The sequence below is a fragment of the Chelon labrosus genome (genome assembly GCF_963514085.1).
Source record: "Chelon labrosus genome assembly, chromosome: 21".
Classification (NCBI taxonomy): domain Eukaryota; kingdom Metazoa; phylum Chordata; class Actinopteri; order Mugiliformes; family Mugilidae; genus Chelon; species Chelon labrosus.
The window spans coordinates 2,897,347-2,916,580 of NC_140354.1; the positions used below are offsets into that span (position 1 = coordinate 2,897,347).

The following is a 19,234-nucleotide window of genomic DNA, read 5'->3' on the forward strand; positions in this document are numbered from 1 at the left end:
TAAATAATAATTGTAGAACTGTAGTGGATATAAATACACCATGAATTTTGCTACATTTTTATTTTTAGTTCTTATTTGTAAACTGTAAAACACACACATGCCGTATAACTGGCTGCAACAGTGGACTGTCTCTTGTAAGCAAACCATAAAAACTCTTCGGGAAACATTATGGTAAACCACAGTGACCGACCTCAGCAACTGTATTGGGAGTGTTGGTGTGCAGGCAGTACAAATTCTGTTAGACATGTTATTTACACAAGGCTTCCTGCAGACATCATAACATCATGTTCTTCCAGAATCCACTTGTTCAAACAGCAAATCTACAATGGCGTCACGTCTGCGTACACCACCGTCATCTACCGCCCCCTCTTTTTCTTGAGTTATCGTTTCCTTGTTCACAAACTCTCCTTGAACTACTTGTCCTATTTCCAAAAACACATTATGTAACACACAGGCAGTCAGCACCACAGCTCTTGCTCGTTCATAGTTTCCAATATCCAGATACCTGAGCCTTTGAAATCTTGTTCTAAGGTTGGCAACGGCCTGATCTAGGATCTGAAAATGCTCTTCCAATGTCTTGTTAAAGAGTTCCTCTCTTGGTCCCAGGCCTCCTGTGTATGGTGTTAAAACCTGAGCAGTGAGTGGGTAGCCGGCTCTGGCTACAAGGCATGAGTCAAGGGGCATCAGTTCAGGATGCTGTTTAAGCCTGTCTCTCAGAGCGCTGCCCCTATCCAAATCTGATCCTTTACTGATTCTGCAGTGTATGAACTTGCCTCTGTGGTCACACACAAGCTCAAGGTTTAGCCAAGAGTCAGGATGGGCCTCCACCTTCATTCTCTTTACCTCAGGGACTGTGCTCTCTACATCATTTTTCCCTATAGGCAAGCGAATAGGGATCCGGGTGTGGCCCAACACTCCTAAGACCTTAAGGACTCCTTGTCCCTCTTCCTGCTTGTCTTTTACCATTAGATTGGAAAACGGGGACAGCACTTCTACAGCCTCTCTGCCTGGAGAATAGAGAGAGAGACCACCACCATTATCATCAACATATCTTTTGACTTCAACAACAAAACTTCCACAAACAACAGTGTATCAGCTCACCAACTGGCCATCTGATTAGCTTCTCCTCCATCATGTTGATGCGTTCACAGAAAGAAAAGAAGATCCTGTGGATGTTTCCTTTCTCCAGCTGGAAGCGGCGGGACACAGAGCGGTAGCTGACTCGCTCGGACAGCAGGGTGAGAGACAAGAGGACGGTATGGGACAGAGATAAGCGGGCTCGCCCAGCCATTCGAGCCCTGGATTTAGAGCTTTGCAGCAGATCTGAGATGTACTGGTGACACAAAAGGATGATGTTACAGAGTAGTCGATTAGTAAATTGTTTTTGAAAGCTAAAATTATTCAATAATCAATCGTTCAATAAGTCAAAAATGATTTTGCAACTAAAACTGAAAATTGTTTAAGGGTCTTTTCAAGCAAAATTCCCAAACATTCTGCACCCTTTCGAGCACCTTAAACATGAATGCGTTTTGCTGCTTTTAAATTTGAATTTTGATAGTAATAATTGAAAAACAATAGTCACCAATAATTACAATATTACTGGTTTTATTCTCTTACAAAGTGGGGACCAAAGATTATTTGCTAGAATACACCGATCAGGCATAACATTATGACCTAATGTCGTAATATTGTGTAGGTCTCCCTAGTATGGGGAGACCTACATGGGGGCTTTAAAATAAAAATAATTCTGACTCATCAGAGAATGGACATGGGCCTTCTGAGGGTGTCCTGTGGTGTCTGGAAACAGAATGTTGTTAGTGGGGGCCTTTGGGTCCTATGGGTTGAGGGGAGGGGCCTCTGTGGATCATCCCACAGATACTTGATCAGTTTGGGATCTAGTGAATTTGGAGGCCAGGTCAACACCTTGTGTTGTTTTTCATGTTTTTTAGTTGTTCCTAAACCGTTTTTGTGTGTGTGTGTCTGTGGTGGTACATGTCTAAGTAACATCCACACGAATGCCAGGTCCAAAAGTTTCCCAGCAGAACATTGTATTGTCACAAGATGGTCAATGTTATTAACTTCTGCCAGTGGTCATAATGTTTTGCCTGATCCATATTTCATGTTAAAATGCCCATGTTGAATGTTGGGGTTGAGGTAGTTCCCAAAACGTAAATGCATAATAATAGACAATAAATATGTTCACTGTAAGTGCAAAACAACCTGTTATAAAGTTATTACTATGTTTAACTGACGTGATGTGTTTATTTACGACTGTAAGAAACCAGCTAGAGGATTGTTAGTCACCTTGATTGCTGCACTGTCCACATTATCCAGTCGCTCCCGTGACTCCTCTTCCTCCTCTGGAGGGCTGGATGTTGTGGTTGCTGTGTGTAAAACTTGCCCTGGCGTATTTGCTTGACTCTGCACTAACTGTACGTAAATAGTAGGAGGCTGGGTCTCCAGTTTTGCTAGAAGGTCTGACTCCAGGATCTCTTCCACCGCCTGGTCTAGCCGATGCTCCAGCTCGCCCCCAGACAGAGGCTGCCACTCCCGCTCTACAACGTCCAACACGGCTCTGCCCGCCGATAAAACACACTCACTGACATCCATTTTTTACTGGGGAAGGTCACACTTGACCCTTTCAGTCCATGTTACTATTACAGACTACGGTTACGACAGGGGCTGTTACAAGAGCTGCGAAAGGAGCTGCTAGCCCAATGCTAATCTAGCCGGTTAGCTATTTGCTGCCTTCAAATGCTGTCGGAAAGTTAGAAGAGGTAGTCAGACGTTGAGGAACGGCGAGCCCACGCTTGTAGATTGCTGACGTAATTCACGATTAGTTCGTTTGTTAAACGATCAATCAGTCGTCAGAAAACTAGCAGGCAGCCACTTTTATTCATATTTTAACGTTATCAATGAAAAATCCCCAAAATGGAAGTCTTTGCAGCTTAATTATAATTCAAAACTTTGTTGCTCTGGGTGTAATTTTGTAGCAAACTGATTCATGTGTAGTTGTTAGTTCCTATCTCGGAAATCCTTGTCATTATTTGCAGTGTATAGTTCTCCCAATATAACATGATGAAAACTGGTTGCCTCGTAAATCCAATGCTCAACAAACTCAGTAGAAATGACCTGGTTTAGATAGGACCTTATTAGTTGAAATCATTTAAATTAGGTCATTGCTGCAGTCTGTCATGGACATCTGTACTAAGTTCAGTTCAGCTTTATAGGATAAGACTGCACTCAAAAAAGTTGGATGAGTTCACTATTGTCTTAAATTTGACTCAATATACTTAAAAAAACAAAAAAAATCGATAAAATAATTTACTGTATTTTTCCTATTGTGACCACATGTACAGAATCAACAACAGCATTCATTGGCTATTTAAGGATATCTTAAAAAACAAAGTACCAGAGTGCACAGAGATGGAAAAACAATCATTTTAATGATAAATCAGTAACAAGTGCAACATTGATCATGTCCCACTGTTTAACAGCTTCAATTTGCAAATGTGTTTTTAATGCAACACAGTTTCATCCAACACCCCTTGTCAGGATATCCTTTCTCTGCGGTAAATAATGATTCATAGTAGTTTCTAGGTCACAAGACCCAGAGTGTTACCCCTTAATACGACGTTTTGATGTGTGTACAAGTGTACATTTCTAATTCTCCTTCAAATTTAGAAAATCAGTGTGTGCATTAAGGTATCAGTGGTGTATATTACAACACAAACTGTACCTTGACATAAACCTAACTTTATTCTGGATTCTGGGATAAAGGACTCATATGTGCAGTCCACCACTGGCTCGTCAAAAAAATACTTCTTGTCATCTTAAAACTGTTTAAAGTGTTCTTTACCCACAATGGTTTAACAACATCTCCATGTTGCCATGGACTACAATCAAACATAAGATTTAATCCCTACAGTTGCTGTTAAGATGAAAATAATCAAGAATAACCACCAATTAGTTTTTGACTGTTGTCAGTCATTTCATATTCAACACCAGGTCCATGCCAGCATTACATGTAGTAGATACTCACGACTGAGTCTGTTCAGGCTCAGTAACTTCTGTGAGCAGCTACAGTATGAACTTTGTAACTACTGATCGGAAGAATACCAAGAAATTTGTTTTCTTTATCGCGGATCATCTGCCAGCAAGTGGATGTATTTTTATTTTTGAATAATCTTGTTCAAAAGTTCTCGAAATACAGATATAAATGCACAAACTCCTAGCTATTGTTGCAACACATATCCAGGCCAAAGACCAAAAACATGTTAATCCTAATAATAGTTTAATAAAGAAACACACAAACATAAAAGCCTAAAACACCTCGTCATCTCCCCCTTTTAAGCTAGCAAAATAAAAGAACACAAGTAAGGCAGCATCAACCTTACCTCAAATAAACACTAGTATTCATTAAATACGAGGTACATTTTTTTAAGTTCAGCCTCTACCAACCCCATGGTTGACTGACAGTGTTGTGACAAGTCCGTCAGGTATCTCTGAAGGGTCTTGTGTTAAATTATCAATTTATCAAGCATGCGTTCGTCGTTTTCAGAACAAATGAACCACTTTGAAGCAACCTTACATTAAACAAGGGGAATCCGTGCTTGAAATAGTTTATGCCCAGCTGAAGATCGGTCGTCGGCAAGGTAAAACTTTACCCGCTGAGGCATCACTTCCCAAAATTCAACCCATCCCTCCCCCCGTGTGTCCTCCCTCCGATCCCCTATGTGGCCCTCTCGTTTCCATGCCCTCCTCCCTCACTGTACAGCCTGCTCGTTGGCTGTGCTGCCTGAATCCTGTGGCTTCATCACATCAGGGAGCTCTGGGGGAGTGGAGAAGGACTCAATCCTCAACTGCTCAAATGAATCATCTGGGAGAACAACAGAAGATAAAAAGAGACAAATGAGAGAAACATCTGTCTGAGAGTTATGATAAAAGCACAAAATTCTGACTTCAGACAGATGCTGAGCTCAGCCTAAGATACTCAGACTAAGAGTGAAACTGTTCTAATATGAGGGTGGCCAAAGGATGAACTACTCACCACTCAGACGAAAAGCTAATCCCACTGTGGCTGGGGCCTGAGGTCGGGCTGTTTGATTTGTGAAGCCACAATTTCCAAGAGTTTGACTGTCATTAAGCAGCACATCGTCCTGAAGAAAATATGTTGAAAAGAACAAAGTAGTGTAGCGCCAGCCAGCTTTTGGTTCACTCCTTTTTCAGTTTTCCACAGTGCACATTACCAGAACAGTCAGAGAATGTGTCGAAGGTATCTGAAGAGATTTAGGGGATCAAGCTGTCAGTGCAGCAAGTTGTTTAACAAAGAGAAACGGATTAGGACTCAGTTTGAGAATCCGTTTTGCACAGTGCTCTTGATGTGTTCTTGAGGCAACATGTCTGATAGTGCATTCAATGTGAGGTAATTTTTAAAGTAAAGTCTTCAATTAGCCCCCAATCTGAAATATTCAATTCAGTGAAACAAGACATTCAACATAACTCCTGTTTTGAGAAACTGAAACTTTGGGATATTTTGCAATGTGGCTTCAAAATGACTTAAACAATTAGCTGATAATCAATAGTTTCACATTTTTTTACTCAATTAAATGACTGATCAGTGCAGCTCTGTACAGCTAATGATTGAGATGCAGACAGGGTAATATTGTCTCACTGTATATATTGTAATATATCCTACACTCTGCTCAGACAGTGTTTAATTGTGATAATGCTCTAAACATTTATATCAACAGGTGGGTATGAACTGGTGGTGCTGATGGTACAGTTGCACATTCCAAACAACTCTCACATCTGATGCTCCAGGTAATTTATTTCACCTTATAAAGTCTCTGATCTTCAGGGGGCCTCTTTAAAATGCCTTCCACAATGCGCTTCAGTTCATAAACTGTGGTAGACTCTTTGGCATCTGTGAAGATGGTCGCCTTGTGACGCCGGATCATTAGAAACACATCCTGATGATTATGTGAGGGAGAAAGGAGTGGAAATCAGGTACTGTTGACTCACATACATTAGATATTTACATCCACAAAATGTTAACTGGATAACCTTACAAATTCAAACATGCTGTAAATGTAAACGAGGCAGATTAAAGCAGATTACACATTGAAGCAATTTAATGATACTTTGGCCAGATTCTTCCAAAACTTGAAAACATCTGCAGTATGTAGGATGTCTTCCCTTTGTTAAGTTCAGAGTCATATATCCTGCTAAAAAAATAAGCTCATGCTAGTAAAACAGAAGATTTATAAACTATAAATCACGTCTGGTCTCCATAAAACCTACAGAAAGCGCTAATCAATATTTAAAATATAATAATCTATATATAACACGGCAGCTATTAGTCAACTCAGCCCAAGTTGTAAAGTTTTATAATACAAAGACCCAGTATTAATGTATATAGATATACTAAAGTAACTATTGTTGGCTAAAGCTAAATTAGACTTGTGATTGCTACGTGTTTGTACATGAATTAAACAGGAAAGGCTGCGGTGTGTTGGATCAGCAGTGGTGAAGCTGTCAGTGACATGTTGCATTTTAATGAGTTGACTGGAGAGCTCAAGATTAAACCAGCTATATCCTTTAACGTTACATCAAACCTCGACACCCAACTAGGCGTTTTAGGACACAGAGTCCAGCTGTCAGCTAACGTCACGAAGAGATAGCGTAACTGTGGAAATGTTAGCCCAAGATAGCCGTTCAGACAACTGTTAACCTTAGCTATAGCAGCTTCCTCAATAAACCGGGCAACGAAACAGTTGACTACCACGTCCTAAAATACGTTGTGTTGTAACCCACCAAACTTTTAAATGGCCACCTTTAAATGTGGACTTTAGCCAAGTATTTTAACAAAGTTGTTGAGGGAAAAAAAACGTTAGCCGATACAGCAGCTATTAACAACTTTAGCTAGTTAGCACCCTCACGGCTAGCTAGCTATCAGATCAAAAGCAAAGTTGGTTGTTTTAACTGTCACTCATCTATAGGCATGTTAATATGTATGCCATTCGTCTGGACCCCTCTTCATTAAACTTGGTATCAATTTGAGAAATGTAAAGCAATGTCGAGCAACCGTGAGCTAATGTGTTGACGTTAACCAACGTAGAGGATGCTAGCCTACGTTAGCAAGGGCTAGCTAAACAAAGACATCAGCCCTTAGATGGTTGCTGTGTGACAAGCTTGACTCGGCTACTGACAGCAGACATTTTACCGATTACTGAAGGGGTTGACGTCTAACTCAAACTGTCTATTTGACAGTCACATCAAGAGGTGTATATGTTTTCCTCACTCACCATTTCCTGCGGTTGGTTACACACGGGGGAAAAAAGCCTACACTGCACAGCGACAACTATGAGATCACAGCAGCATGAGCCAACCACAGCTGTAATTCCACAATCAACCAGCGGAGGGCACTGCATCAGCTTCATCAACTTTTCATTCTCTGCAGGAGATGCAACGTTGTGAGGTTCATTATTATTATTATTTTTTATTTTTTTAAATAAAAGCTATTTTATAACAATGAAAGTTATTATAGACAAACTAATAATGTTGAAAGTGACACTATTGTCACAGTAAACTCATTGGCTATACGAGCACAAATGTATACATTTCAAACAACAACCATTTCAAATTTAAAACTTGAATAACCTTGCACCTGCTTGAAAGTAAGAGTGCATTTTGCTTAACATTGACTATTTGGGTCAGTGGGAATAGTTTTAAGCTCAGTACACAGCACAGTTCAACCAAGAATGAACCTCAGTAAGCCTCCTCCCTTTCCACTCACCACCATTATTTTATACATTATATATTTCTATTCTTGTCTCACTATATTCTGTACAAGATATCTATATTACTACATATCTTCATATCCATATGATTGCATTATCTATATATATATATATATATATATATATATTAGGATATTATATATTTGAGATATACCTTTATATATATGTGTGTATCTTCACCATTTTGTGGGATCAAAACCTTCTTTACCAGAATCATTCCACCCTTCCTTTGAAAGATAAAGTGGTGTGTTTCTTTCCAGGTCTCTTTCCTTTGCGTGGGAGGATTTTATTTCCTCTTGTCAGCTTCACTCCAGCTGTCGGCAGAGTAAATGGGACAGCTGAAAATACAACAGCTGTCTCTTTTTCTATCTCAACATTTATGAGTTAACAATGTCATTAAAATGCAATACAGGAAAAGGAACACACTCGCAAATTTGCACACATGCCCACACATTTCTCCTACTGTAAAATAAGTGTGCCAGAGGTGTTCTTTTAGGAGATGCATAGTGCAAAATTTGTCCCTTCACCCCTGCCTGTGAAACTCAGCTGTTGTCCTATTTTTCTGATTGTCAGATTAGTAATCTATAAACTGCAAGGAAATGCTCTACCTGATGCAAGAACAGAAAGCAGTCTCAAGATGGGATTCTTCGGTTAGAGATGTACTACAAATGGCATATTAGATGAAAACGGCTGCTATGAACTATATGATGACAAATTACTAAATTTTGAAAACACACGAGATAATTTAATATAAATATGAAGCAATTATTATTTAAAGAAAGTTTAAAGACAAGTTTTACATTTTATAGATAACAGTCACAACAAACAACCAAGCACATTAGTCTTAAATCATCCAGCTCAGATGCTTGGACTGTTGGGCTATTAGTCTCGTACAGTTTAGCAAACAAAGCTTTCTCAGCTTTTTAAATATGACTGCAAAATACCTATATTTATGCCATTTGTCTTGATACCGATTTCAAATGCTCACACTGAACTGAGTGCTCCGGATAATCGGTTATATTTCTGTGCAAGACACTTTAACTGTTTCATTGTAGTTCCACAACAACAGTAAATAAAAAACTGCATTCAAAACATGATTTTATGACCGAAAGTGGCCATTTGCTGCTTTAATGGCTGAATAAAAACAACAAATGAAACAAATATTTTGAATAACTGCAATGAGTCCTTGGGAGATTTGAGGTTGATGTAGAAGTTTGCATTTTCATTCGCACTTCCTGTCCAGTTCAGTCACAGTAGCCAAGTTCTTCTATTAAGTAAACCGTCAAGGCTTCCAATATCACAGTAGAAAAGTTTTTTTTCCCTTGGTTGCAAATGACTTCAGTTTGTTGTCCAATTCAAATGACCTAAAAATAAAAATACTGAGTGAGACAGGGTATACATAACATTTAAGTGACATGTTTTTAATTTACTCATAACTTTCTCTGACATCCCTGAGACCGATTTCAATCACCGACTTCATCTTCCTGGAAAATTCCAAAAACAATTGGATTCTATTCTATTCTATTCTAGAATGGCACATAATTGCACACAGGCATATTCAACTCACCTAATGAACTTTTATCTGACCACAAAAGCACTCTCTCGGATCTTGGAATAATCATACTGTGGAACAGAGACATGAGAAAGTCATTTTACCATACACATTAAACAAAGATTTACTGAAACTCAAATGTTCAAAACCTCCACTTACATCCAGTCCTCTAGGGGACTGGATAGGCTCTAGTCCGTTACAACATAGCACTGAGAAAGGCCTCTTCTTGCTCTTTGAATGCTCTTTAAAGCACAGGCTGAAAACCTTTGCAGGCAGGTAAACATCCCAGTCAGCTGAATGTTCCTCTATTAGATCACCTGCCATCCTGTTGGGGAAACACAACTAAATGTAATTGTGGCATAGATCTGTTATGTTCTTTCCTGGTCCTGAAGGCTGCAAGCAGCATCCATTAAGGGAATGAACTCTGTAGGTCATAATACGAGCCTTACAAAATACACTTTGTTTTTAAGGAAACAGTCATGTTAATGTGACAGATGGTTGTCAACATGAAAAACACCAGAACAAACAAGGCTACAAGTATGAGATGGCGACTGTCAGAGTTACATCACAGTCTACAGTCTATGATCAGATTATAAATATTACCACAACATAATGAGCAGATGCAGCAGTCACATCATTCTGCTTACAGACCTGTCAATCAGCTGTGGTGTGATCAAATCTGCAGTGCCAGTCTGCTGATGATGGACAACAAGTGCGATAGTAACCTTAAGTTGATCTTGCAGTTCTCGGTTGATCTAGCATGGGGACACATAGCACATCTTTGTGAGACCCTGGCTGATCAGGACACAATAAATACATATGCACTGTCCATCTTTCAGTTGTAACTGCAACTATGATGTTGATATGAACTTAAGTTGTATTTAACATTTAGAGCAGTTACTACATCATAAATGTACTCACTTTGTGGACTATGTCATGTGGCAGTCTGGAGAGGATTCTGAATGGATATCCAAAGTGGGCGATTATGTCCACTATGTTCTTTGCCACGTGTGAAGGGAGGCATGACTGCATCGGCACTGCTTCCACCCATTTGGAGTAGTAGTCCATAACTGTCATAATGTATCTGTGTCCGTTCAGTGTTTGGGGCAGTGGTCCTCTGACATCCAGACCAAGCCACTGCCACGGCTCTGTAACCTGCAGTCAGGACAACACATGATGCAGAAACACAATGTGATCAAATTAATAACCTTTATTTTGTTTTTCTGTCATAACACCTATTGTCATATACCCACCTCTATCGTGTTTTCAGGCTCTTTATGCTCCGTCTATAAAAATTACAGAAATGCAAGTAGTTAAATTACAAAAAGCAGAGTAGAAAATACTATAGATTGTGGGATACGTCTAACTACTTACACTGAAATTTTCATCTGGTGCCCACTGAATATTCTGTTGATACGATGTGAAAAACAGACAATATGGATGTAAATGCAAAGCAATGAGCTGTAAAGTTATGCCTAAAAATGAAGATTTACACTAATGAGATCAACAAACCTTAGTAATTCTACTAATTATAACATACTACAACACCTACCTGTGGCACACAATAATCTCCATGAAAGAAATGTGGAAATGACTCAATCTTCATCAGCCCTTCATCAACTATAATCCTCCATTTGTCAGACTTTTTTGGATCTCTGATCATAAAAACAGAAAAGGTCGACACATTAAATATATGACAGTCCAAATGCCTTGATTGCATGGTATTTATAAGTATATAATAAACATAACTTAATGATTGAACTGTTCAGACAAAACACACAATATGACGATGTCACATGGAACTTGAGAGGGTTCTATTTTATTAGGGTTCTATCTATCATGTTTTATTTAAGTTCCAACATTCGAGGTTTTGCCAGTTTAGTGTTCAGAAAGTTAAGCTGGTTCTATAGTGCCACGAGAGCTAAAATGTATATTTGCTAATAGCACCTCTAAAAGACCTCCCTAGTAAGGAGTTGTTTGTCAGAAGATGCCCTGCTGTCTCGCTCTTGTTAATCCTTCCTTTACAAAACCTCTTTATGGTGAAAACATGCACATACTTGGGTGAGACATTTTTTGTCACGCAACTTTCAAATTAGGCTTGAAGGAATGACAGCGAATGCACAAACACTTACAGGCACACGCCCATGTGTTGACACTTAATGTGTCACAAACAGTCTCATGATTTTCATGCACTGAACCTGAACTGACAGCAGGCTGCAGTATTTAGTGTGGCCATAAAATAAACGTTCAGATTGGCTATTTAGCCTTGCAACCAGTGTGTTGCTATCTATAAACAAAGCATTGACATTTCTTTCAAAAAGCATATTGTCAGTATAAACAGGATTAACAGAACAGAATGAATTCTGTTCACCTAGAAATTGCTGGTTGTGACCTTATAATGAAGCATGTTGCATGATTTTGGCATGCTAACCGGAGTTCACTTCTGCACTTCACTTCTAGAGAAAGAGGTCAGGAAGTAGAGTGTGTTATGAACCCAGTATACATCCAGTGAAGAGGCAGAAGTGGAAGATTGACTATGCAGCAGTTTCAGTTCACCAGAAGATCTTTTATAATGCAAAATCCCAAGGATTAAAGGAACAAAAAACAAAAAAGGCTAGTGACACAGAGTGAACATTTCAGGGCCACACACATATTGTCTCTTCACTTGTAACTTAATTTTCAACCCATATAAAACTCAGTTCACAGCAATGCAAAATGGCTACCACACATACTCATTTCCAGCATGAAGTGGGCATTCCTCCCCACTGCTATAAAAGTATCACTTCTCCTAATGAGTCAAATGTCAGGACTTTACCATCCTCAGCAACACGTGATTTACTGTAGGTGAAGGTTACCACTAATTTAACCTAATGTAAACCAACTACAATATTTCTCTTTGGTTGATGACATGAAGAATATAACACCTGCTTTTAAGCATTTATTTTTGCTGTGACATTATTATTGGATAATGGATTATTATTGACATATTACATGTGTTATATGTCAAAGGACTTGTCTAGAGAAGAGAGTACAAAGCTTCCCGTGTATCTGTAGTTACATACCCAGGAGGCTCTTGCTCTGTCAGACTAGGTTCTTTGTTCTGGACGCTGTGCTTTGCTGTGGTGGGAACTGCAGACTGAGGTGACTCTTTCTCTGATGCTTTGTCAGCAGGTGGCTGTGTTCACATTACAAAGATACAACACACATTGTCTGTGCAGGTTCTCAGTCATGGTATATCAAATAAATAAGAAACAGAAACAAAGCTAAACAAGCACAACTGGACTTGCTGGATTTTCTTGAAGACTTGTCACTGCTCATCCAAGTGGAATCCTCACAGTCATTTAGGACTGAAGAAGGCATTTCGATGTGTGGTGACATGACTTCAAGAAACGCTTTCGGATAAACAATAAATGTTGCGTTCTTCCACTCTGGTTGTGGTACATTAGCATACTACCATCAAGGAAGAACGGGTTGACAGCAACATCTCAAAAAAAAGCTCCAACAACTACTGACTCATTTGAACAGTTAAATGTTGAGTTGGGTAGGGATGTCTCACCTTGTGTCTCTTACGTCTCGGGTTAATGGAAGTCTGTATCAGAAAGACATTGATCGTAGTTGCATAAGATGTAATAATTAAGAGGATAGGTTAAAGAAGCTACTAGTCTATTGCAGAATTTAATACTGTTAATTTGAGATTTTGAGTTGTCTTGTTGATGTTTTAATTTCTTCAGTAAACAAACCTTGTTTTGTGTGTTATCAGGGGATGGAAATATGGTGGGAACTGCAGCTTCTCTAAGTTTCACACATTTGCCCGTTCTGTCAATGTACTGTTCCTCAAAATGATTGATGCACAGCACAGAGAAGCGAGTCGGAGTCCAGTCCTTCCACTTCATGTTGATTAGCCATTTCTTAAGTTTTCGGGGATTGTAGAGGGGGAACCTGTAGTAACACACACAGCTCATTAAACCTACAACATTGGACGTCATGTTATTCTCACTGGTAAAAATGTGTGGCCTTAGGTTTAATATTAATCCATGTGTTATTACATTATCCCCTCATATTTCATCCCATCTATCCTACTCTGTTGTTAGTTGGTATTTCCTGATGTTAATAGCTGGTGTTCATTGTTATTGGTGGGTCCAGCAGTATGTCCCTGCCCCCAAGTAACAGCAGCACTCCATGTATACAGAAAGAGACCGTTTTAGAGAAGTCAGCTAGACTCTTGCAGAAAGTGTTATCATCTTGTGCCTGTTTTTGAAAAAAAAATCAAAATAAATCCGTATTTAAAATGAAACAATGAGGCAAGCTATACTTTTGTTAGCTACCTTAACTATGATTTCACAAATCTGCTAGTCACTAGCTCGTGTTGGGTGTTAACAAATTGTAAGAAATATTGAGCACTTACTTGAAGAACTTAACATCTGTATCGTTTGAGTTCTCGCAGTTGAACGCACATTTATATCGTCCCATTTTTGTTGCTAACGTTGAAGTTGTTTGGTCGTGAGTAAAGTTAGCGATGCTACAGTCAACATCCGGTTACTATTTTCAAACTACTACAACCATGTCACGACCTTTAGCGACAAAATCCGAAATATTTTTTAAGTTTCTACTACCATCTACTATACCATCGCAAATCACCTATATTCAACGCCAATTAGAACTTTTTATAATTATTTCGATAGAAGCACAAGCTCATACTGATATTTTCATGCAGGATGTTGCTAACTTGTCGTTTTATCAACGGATGTTGATGGTTCCTCTTCTTCTTCGTGGTGTTTTAATTGGTTAGAAAAGCTCAGTACTGCCCCCTTGAATAGAAGGCGAATCATACAGTATTTTCCACAGTCCACAGGTAGATTGCGTTTGCCCACTTACTTTCGGCCTTTATTTTTTTAAGCATCTGTCATTCATTCATTCATCTTCTGTAATCAATTGTCCTGTGAAGGGTCACGGGGGGCTGGAGCCTATCCCAGCTGTCACTGGGAAAGAGGCGGGGTACACCCTGGAAAGGTCTCCAGTCCATCGCAGGGCTAGTACCTGTCAACTAAATCTAATTATTCTTTCATAGACATATATTATTTTTCTCTACTTGAATCATACCCAATCAAATTAAAACTGAAAGAATCAATCAATCAACTACTGCGTTCTTGAAAATATCATTGTTTTAATAAACATACAAAAATACATAACGTATTATGAAACACATGAGAAATGGATGCTCAGCTGCTCTTAGTCTTCCACTCAACTCTCCACTCATCCCAGTCCAACAGAGTTCGTTTTACGTCCCATCCCGCAGCTTCAATACCTGGAGATTATAATGGTAGAATTGTGTTTCTATTAGAAGCTTGAAAACTGTGATGATTTGTAGGTTAAGACCATTTTGCATGTGTTCACCTTTGAGGAATGGACTGAAAATTGCATCCATCAGCTTGTGGCTCTCATGCACCATTTCCCATTGACCTTTAAAAAAAAAAAAAAGGTGCAGGGTGTAAAGTGTAATATTTAAACTTTTTTTTTTTTAATTGCAAATGACAGGAGGTAAATGCTCACTTTTCTGTTTAGTTTCATTGGACGCTGGAGGACTCAACATGCCGCTAAGCCACACAGCCTGGCACATTGCTCTGATTTCATCACGTACTGATGCTTCTGGTCCCAAACAAACACATACGCACCCTACAACAAAGACAGCAGAGTGAGGAAAACTCTTAAAACATGCTATTTGGCTTTTAAATAAAATGTTGTTCTGTGGAGGAAAGTGGAATACCATTTCTGATTCCTAAGAGGTAAGGCATGTTGTTTTCCTTCAAAGCCAAATTAAGCTCATCTGGGCTGCAAAATAAAATGAGATAAATCAAATCATGTTGACCTTTAAATGTGCCCTTTGTACTGTAAAAATTAAATTACCTCTGAACAACCTCTTGCAGCCTCACTCCGAGTTTGACTGGCACAGTTTTCCCAAACCCTGACAAACACAGAAGATAATATAACAATGTGTGAAGACTGAACACAGCTGTTTCTTCAGTGGCCAGAGAAAGAGCTGTCTTGAAATGTATGTTTTTCTACCCAAGAAGACAGGTTCTCTCCGATTGGCTTCTAGTGGACTCAGGATTTGTTTGTCCCTCAGGTACTGCCGTAACACGATGGAAAGTCGTGCCTCGTTTAAGGTTTCCATGACAACTGAACGCACAGCCTTGTAGTTGGCAAAAAGATGAAGGAGGGTGAAGAGGAAGAAGAGGCTAAGAGTCAATCTGAGTAGCAAAAAGAAGAAAGGCACAGGAGATGGATGACGCTAAAGATATGACAGACACTGAATGCTTTAAAAGTATAATTAGTGTTCCTGTGTATTATTTATATATGTTGGATGTAATACTTACACCGGATTATCAGTGACAAGTGGAATGAGTATCAAACTGACCAACAGTCCAGCCAGATTCACTAAAGTCTCCTGTAGGAAATCGAGTAAGAAAAAATGTTCTTGTGATTTTGTAACTTTATCTCAACAAGTTTTTTTTCACTGTTCAAATGTCACAGTGGGGTGTAAATAGTGTCACTTTAAAAAATAAAGGCTCCTTCACTCTGCAACAGACACATGTCAGTATCATGAGTAAAATCTGTGTCAGCTGTGAATGCCTTCTATACTTCTTATGTATAAAATACTCTCTACATAGTGCATGTGCTTTTATAATTGACATGATGAACAGTCTGATAAACACTTACCTGACTGCCATCTTTGGCAGAAATATCGGCCATGTTGTCTCTGCGAGCCTGATGAACAGTCAGAGCAGCTCTGGTGGCACCGCCTGCTACTCCAACAATAGACTGAAGAAGACAAATGCATTCAGTACAGTCCACTTATTCCAGCAAAGGGGACTGCTCAGTTGGTCAGCAGAAGGTTGATCAGTTTTAACTTTTTATTGCATCCTTGTTGTGTCACTACAAAAGCTGAACTTCATGTCAAGAGTTTCACAGTATAGGTCTGTTATATCCAGACTTTGTAAACTGTGAAGTTATCATCAGGCTCAAGAGTTTGGTTGCCAAATATTTTTACTTGAGACAATTGTGTTACTGAGATTAACTTGGGTGAGAACCCTCATGTTGAAAACCTTGAACTCAAGCACGCCTGTCAGATCTCAGATCTTTTTTTTACCTTGAATACTCCTGCAGTGCACACAATCAAGGTGAAGAAAGCAGGAAAGTAAGGAGCCAGTATTTCCATGAACATGGCAATGTCGTTGAGAACGTCAGCAAAAAGTCTGGTAGGGAATTAAAGGAAAGGACATCAGATGGTACCACTGTAATGTTGGGACCTCAAAATTTAGTGCATACCTCCATTTTTTGGCCTCAGAGTCCAGCTTACTCCTGGAACAAAGACAAAGAAACTGATCAGACAGAGAAACATCCATTTATTCATTCAAACTATTTGCATATTGGATTACAACTTAATGTAAAATTTTGACTGACAAAGAAGCAGGAATCAGAGCCTACCCTTTCTGCCAGGCAAAGAGGATTCTTCCCAACATGCCGGTTCCATCTGCAGAAGGAATATATTAAGTTACTCAAACACATGCAAGAAAATAATGCAAGCATGATCAACGGAACTCCATGGTGTTTTGTAAGGTTTTACCTCTTAATAACCAGGTCACAGTAGCTGCAGCTACTGTCGCCTCTTGGTTTCCTACACCAACACCTTTGAGTGACGCTTGAGTGGCCAGAGTCCCTGAGAGGGAGCTGGCGAAAGCCTGATAGAGAAAGAAGAGAGTGAATGTTTTAGTCCAATGGAGCTGGTAAAAGTCTCTAATAGGGTTTGGTGCATTCTCTACTATACCTGCACTGTATCCCAGAACTGGTATTGCAGATAATCATTGCTGACACTCTCTGGATAGCCTTGAGGCAGGAAGACACTCTGAAATGAAATGTAGGCAGTGTATGAGTGTATTTACATGCACTGTAGGAACACAGAAGACTAATTAATCCTTACTTTAAAAACTCCAACAACAGAGTTTCCTCTTGATTTGCCTTCAGTCCCATCTCTCCTCCTCTCCATCATTCCATCCTTTGCTAAATACTTCCAGGACTCTGCACTGCCATACCTCTCTGTAGCTAAAACTACAGAAGAATCTTTCACCATTTCGTCTGTTAGGATCGTCAAAACTGACGGTTGTAGATGATAAAAGCAAAGTTGAACAATACAGTCTAAAATCCACTGGAATATATTTAACTAGAGCTCATTGTAAAACAACAGAGCGTTATAGTCAACAGCCGACGTGTCCTCCTCTCGTGTTTTGTTTTTCTCTGAGGTGCTTCCGGGTTCTTTCCGCCCTCACTGTTTCTCAATTTCTTATTGGTGGATTAAGAGTTTGAGGCGGAGCTTTTTCAAACTACATGAGTAGAACGAAATTCTCCACAAAAATGAAATGTTTTACAATAAAACAACAAATAAATAAATAAAAACAGCAACAACCATCAAAAAATACTGCATCATTCAAAATGATGTGTTTGCCTTTCACGCAATTAAGGCTTCCTATTTTTTTTTAAGTAAATAGATATCATTGTGCTGTCTCTTTCCAGTGCATCCCACAGATACTTGATCAGTTTGGGATCTAGTGAATTTGGAGGCCAGGTCAACGCCTTGTGCTGTTCTTCATGTTTTTGAGGTGTTCCTAAACCATTTATGTTTGTGTCTGTGTCAGGCTGCATCCTGCTGGGGATGGCTGCTGCCATCAAGGAGTGTCATTGCTATGGGGTGGGGGTGCCTGGTCTGGTCTAGGTGGGTGCTACATGTCTAAGTAACATCCACATGAATGCCAGGTCCAAAAGTTTCCCAGCAGAATACTGAATTGTCACAAGATGGTCAGTATTTTTCAGTTCAGTTCCTTAATTTATTTCACTCTGAATCAACAGTCCAATTGTGCACTGCTTATCTGGTCTACCAGGGATGATAGTATACAAACATCAAATTATACCATTTAAAATATAGGAAAGATGAGTAGTGTCTGTATGACAAATGTTTGGTGATAAGAGTAGTTGTTTAAGTGCTGTCTGAATCTTCACCAACAGATCTACTCTGGCCCTTTGTCTTTATGAAGGCATGTACACAGTTGTTTAATTGCACATTCTCGGAACAATGTGAACTTGTTGCAGTCTCTGTGCGAATTTATATCTGAACTGTTTTATTGCACAGACAGTAATTGTTGCATTGTACATCCTGGCAAATACATAACTTATTACTGATATTACTACTTAGTGTTGATACAGAATACAACTGGAAATGTGACAGCAGGGGGAAGAAGCTTTATCTAAATTTTTATGCGCAAGTCAGGACGTTCCTTTACATGCTGAATGACAGTAAATTCAGGAAATGACTCCTGCCAAGTTAGTTTTGTTTTGTTTAATTTGTTGTTGTTATTTAGTGTATATTCTTCTTAAGTAGGTCATCTTATTTAGTGAAAAAAATCCTAATTCTATGACAAAGAACACAGACAGGCTTTCTGACTTTTCTTACGTTAAAATAAAAATAATTAGCATTTCCAAACATCTTTCTAAAACACAATGATAAAGTGTAACTTGGTATTTAAACTTCACTGTACAACACATCCACATTTTTACTGAATATCACAGGCAATTTAGTGTTGCTAATGTTGTTGTTGCTATATTTAGAGATAAGGAAGTAGGTAATGACAAAATTGGGACATGCAGACATGTAGAAACCCAGTGACTCTGAAGGAAAAGCTTCTTACGTGTAGAGTACAGTGGGTGGAGTCAGCTCTGAGGAAAAATGTGTTCAAGTTGTCATCAAACGCTGAGTCAAGCAAATATGTCTTATCTGTGGGTCAGAGAGCAGGAGACTGAATTCCTCTGAATTGTGCGATATGAGAACAGA

The 19,234-nt window shown here is 39.1% G+C and overlaps 4 protein-coding genes across 5 annotated transcripts; all 4 read right to left on the bottom strand.

Annotated features, from left to right (window-relative positions):
• Nucleotides 1–43: 43 nt before the first annotated feature.
• On the bottom strand, nt 44–2,715 carry LOC311506842 (putative nuclease HARBI1). The gene is made up of 3 exons (XM_084570954.1): nt 2,305–2,715; nt 1,102–1,333; nt 44–1,007 (listed from the first exon to the last, which is right to left on the bottom strand). The coding sequence occupies exons 1-3, from the start codon at nt 2,608–2,610 to the stop codon at nt 283–285; spliced, it is 1,263 nt and encodes a 420-aa protein (XP_084427080.1). The 5' UTR covers nt 2,611–2,715; the 3' UTR covers nt 44–282.
• Nucleotides 2,716–3,427: 712 nt separating this feature from the next.
• Nucleotides 3,428–7,442, bottom strand: elob (elongin B; the record flags this gene model as incomplete). Its single annotated transcript, XM_084570227.1, has 4 exons — nt 3,428–4,879; nt 5,051–5,159; nt 5,838–5,972; nt 7,308–7,442. The coding sequence occupies 4 exons, from the start codon at nt 7,440–7,442 to the stop codon at nt 4,767–4,769; spliced, it is 492 nt and encodes a 163-aa protein (XP_084426353.1). The 3' UTR covers nt 3,428–4,766.
• Nucleotides 7,443–8,896: 1,454 nt separating this feature from the next.
• Nucleotides 8,897–14,080, bottom strand: LOC311506992 (uncharacterized protein). Of its 2 annotated transcripts, XM_084571179.1 has the most exons (12): nt 13,760–14,079; nt 13,095–13,293; nt 12,911–12,943; nt 12,417–12,529; nt 10,907–11,009; nt 10,729–10,761; nt 10,608–10,640; nt 10,276–10,509; nt 10,006–10,109; nt 9,514–9,679; nt 9,370–9,425; nt 8,897–9,166 (listed from the first exon to the last, which is right to left on the bottom strand). In XM_084571179.1, the coding sequence occupies exons 1-11, from the start codon at nt 13,822–13,824 to the stop codon at nt 9,381–9,383; spliced, it is 1,128 nt and encodes a 375-aa protein (XP_084427305.1). In that variant the 5' UTR covers nt 13,825–14,079; the 3' UTR covers nt 8,897–9,166; nt 9,370–9,380. The 2 variants fall into 2 exon arrangements, 1 of the variants encoding a protein (XP_084427305.1); XR_014699707.1 differs by having other exon boundaries at nt 9,370–9,679; nt 13,760–14,080.
• Nucleotides 14,081–14,517: 437 nt separating this feature from the next.
• On the bottom strand, nt 14,518–17,668 carry rusf1 (RUS family member 1). Its single transcript, XM_084571406.1, has 14 exons — nt 17,333–17,668; nt 17,180–17,257; nt 16,979–17,093; nt 16,840–16,885; nt 16,681–16,713; nt 16,502–16,607; nt 16,072–16,173; nt 15,729–15,799; nt 15,418–15,602; nt 15,259–15,316; nt 15,119–15,183; nt 14,905–15,027; nt 14,749–14,814; nt 14,518–14,659 (listed from the first exon to the last, which is right to left on the bottom strand). Exons 1-14 carry the CDS (start codon nt 17,480–17,482, stop codon nt 14,574–14,576), a joined length of 1,284 nt encoding a protein of 427 aa, XP_084427532.1. The 5' UTR covers nt 17,483–17,668; the 3' UTR covers nt 14,518–14,573.
• Between the last annotated feature and the right edge of the window lie 1,566 nt (nt 17,669–19,234).

Coding starts and splice junctions, on each gene's coding strand:
- rusf1 (XM_084571406.1), bottom strand. CDS start 17,482: ATGGTGAAAGATTCTTCTGTAGTTTTAGCTACAGAGAGGTATGGCAGT. Junction 16,608..16,680: donor TCTGAGGCCAAAAAATGGAG/GTATGCACTAAA, acceptor ATTCCCTACCAG/ACTTTTTGCTGACGTTCTCA. Junction 15,800..16,071: donor CTGCCAAAGATGGCAGTCAG/GTAAGTGTTTAT, acceptor GATTTCCTACAG/GAGACTTTAGTGAATCTGGC.
- LOC311506992 (XM_084571179.1), bottom strand. CDS start 13,824: ATGGGACGATATAAATGTGCGTTCAACTGCGAGAACTCAAACGATACA. Junction 11,010..12,416: donor ACAGAGCAAGAGCCTCCTGG/GTATGTAACTAC, acceptor TTTTATGATCAG/AGATCCAAAAAAGTCTGACA. Junction 9,426..9,513: donor AGTCCCCTAGAGGACTGGAT/GTAAGTGGAGGT, acceptor TCTGTTCCACAG/TATGATTATTCCAAGATCCG.
- LOC311506842 (XM_084570954.1), bottom strand. CDS start 2,610: ATGGATGTCAGTGAGTGTGTTTTATCGGCGGGCAGAGCCGTGTTGGAC. Junction 1,334..2,304: donor TGGACAGTGCAGCAATCAAG/GTGACTAACAAT, acceptor TTGTGTCACCAG/TACATCTCAGATCTGCTGCA. Junction 1,008..1,101: donor GCTAATCAGATGGCCAGTTG/GTGAGCTGATAC, acceptor TCTATTCTCCAG/GCAGAGAGGCTGTAGAAGTG.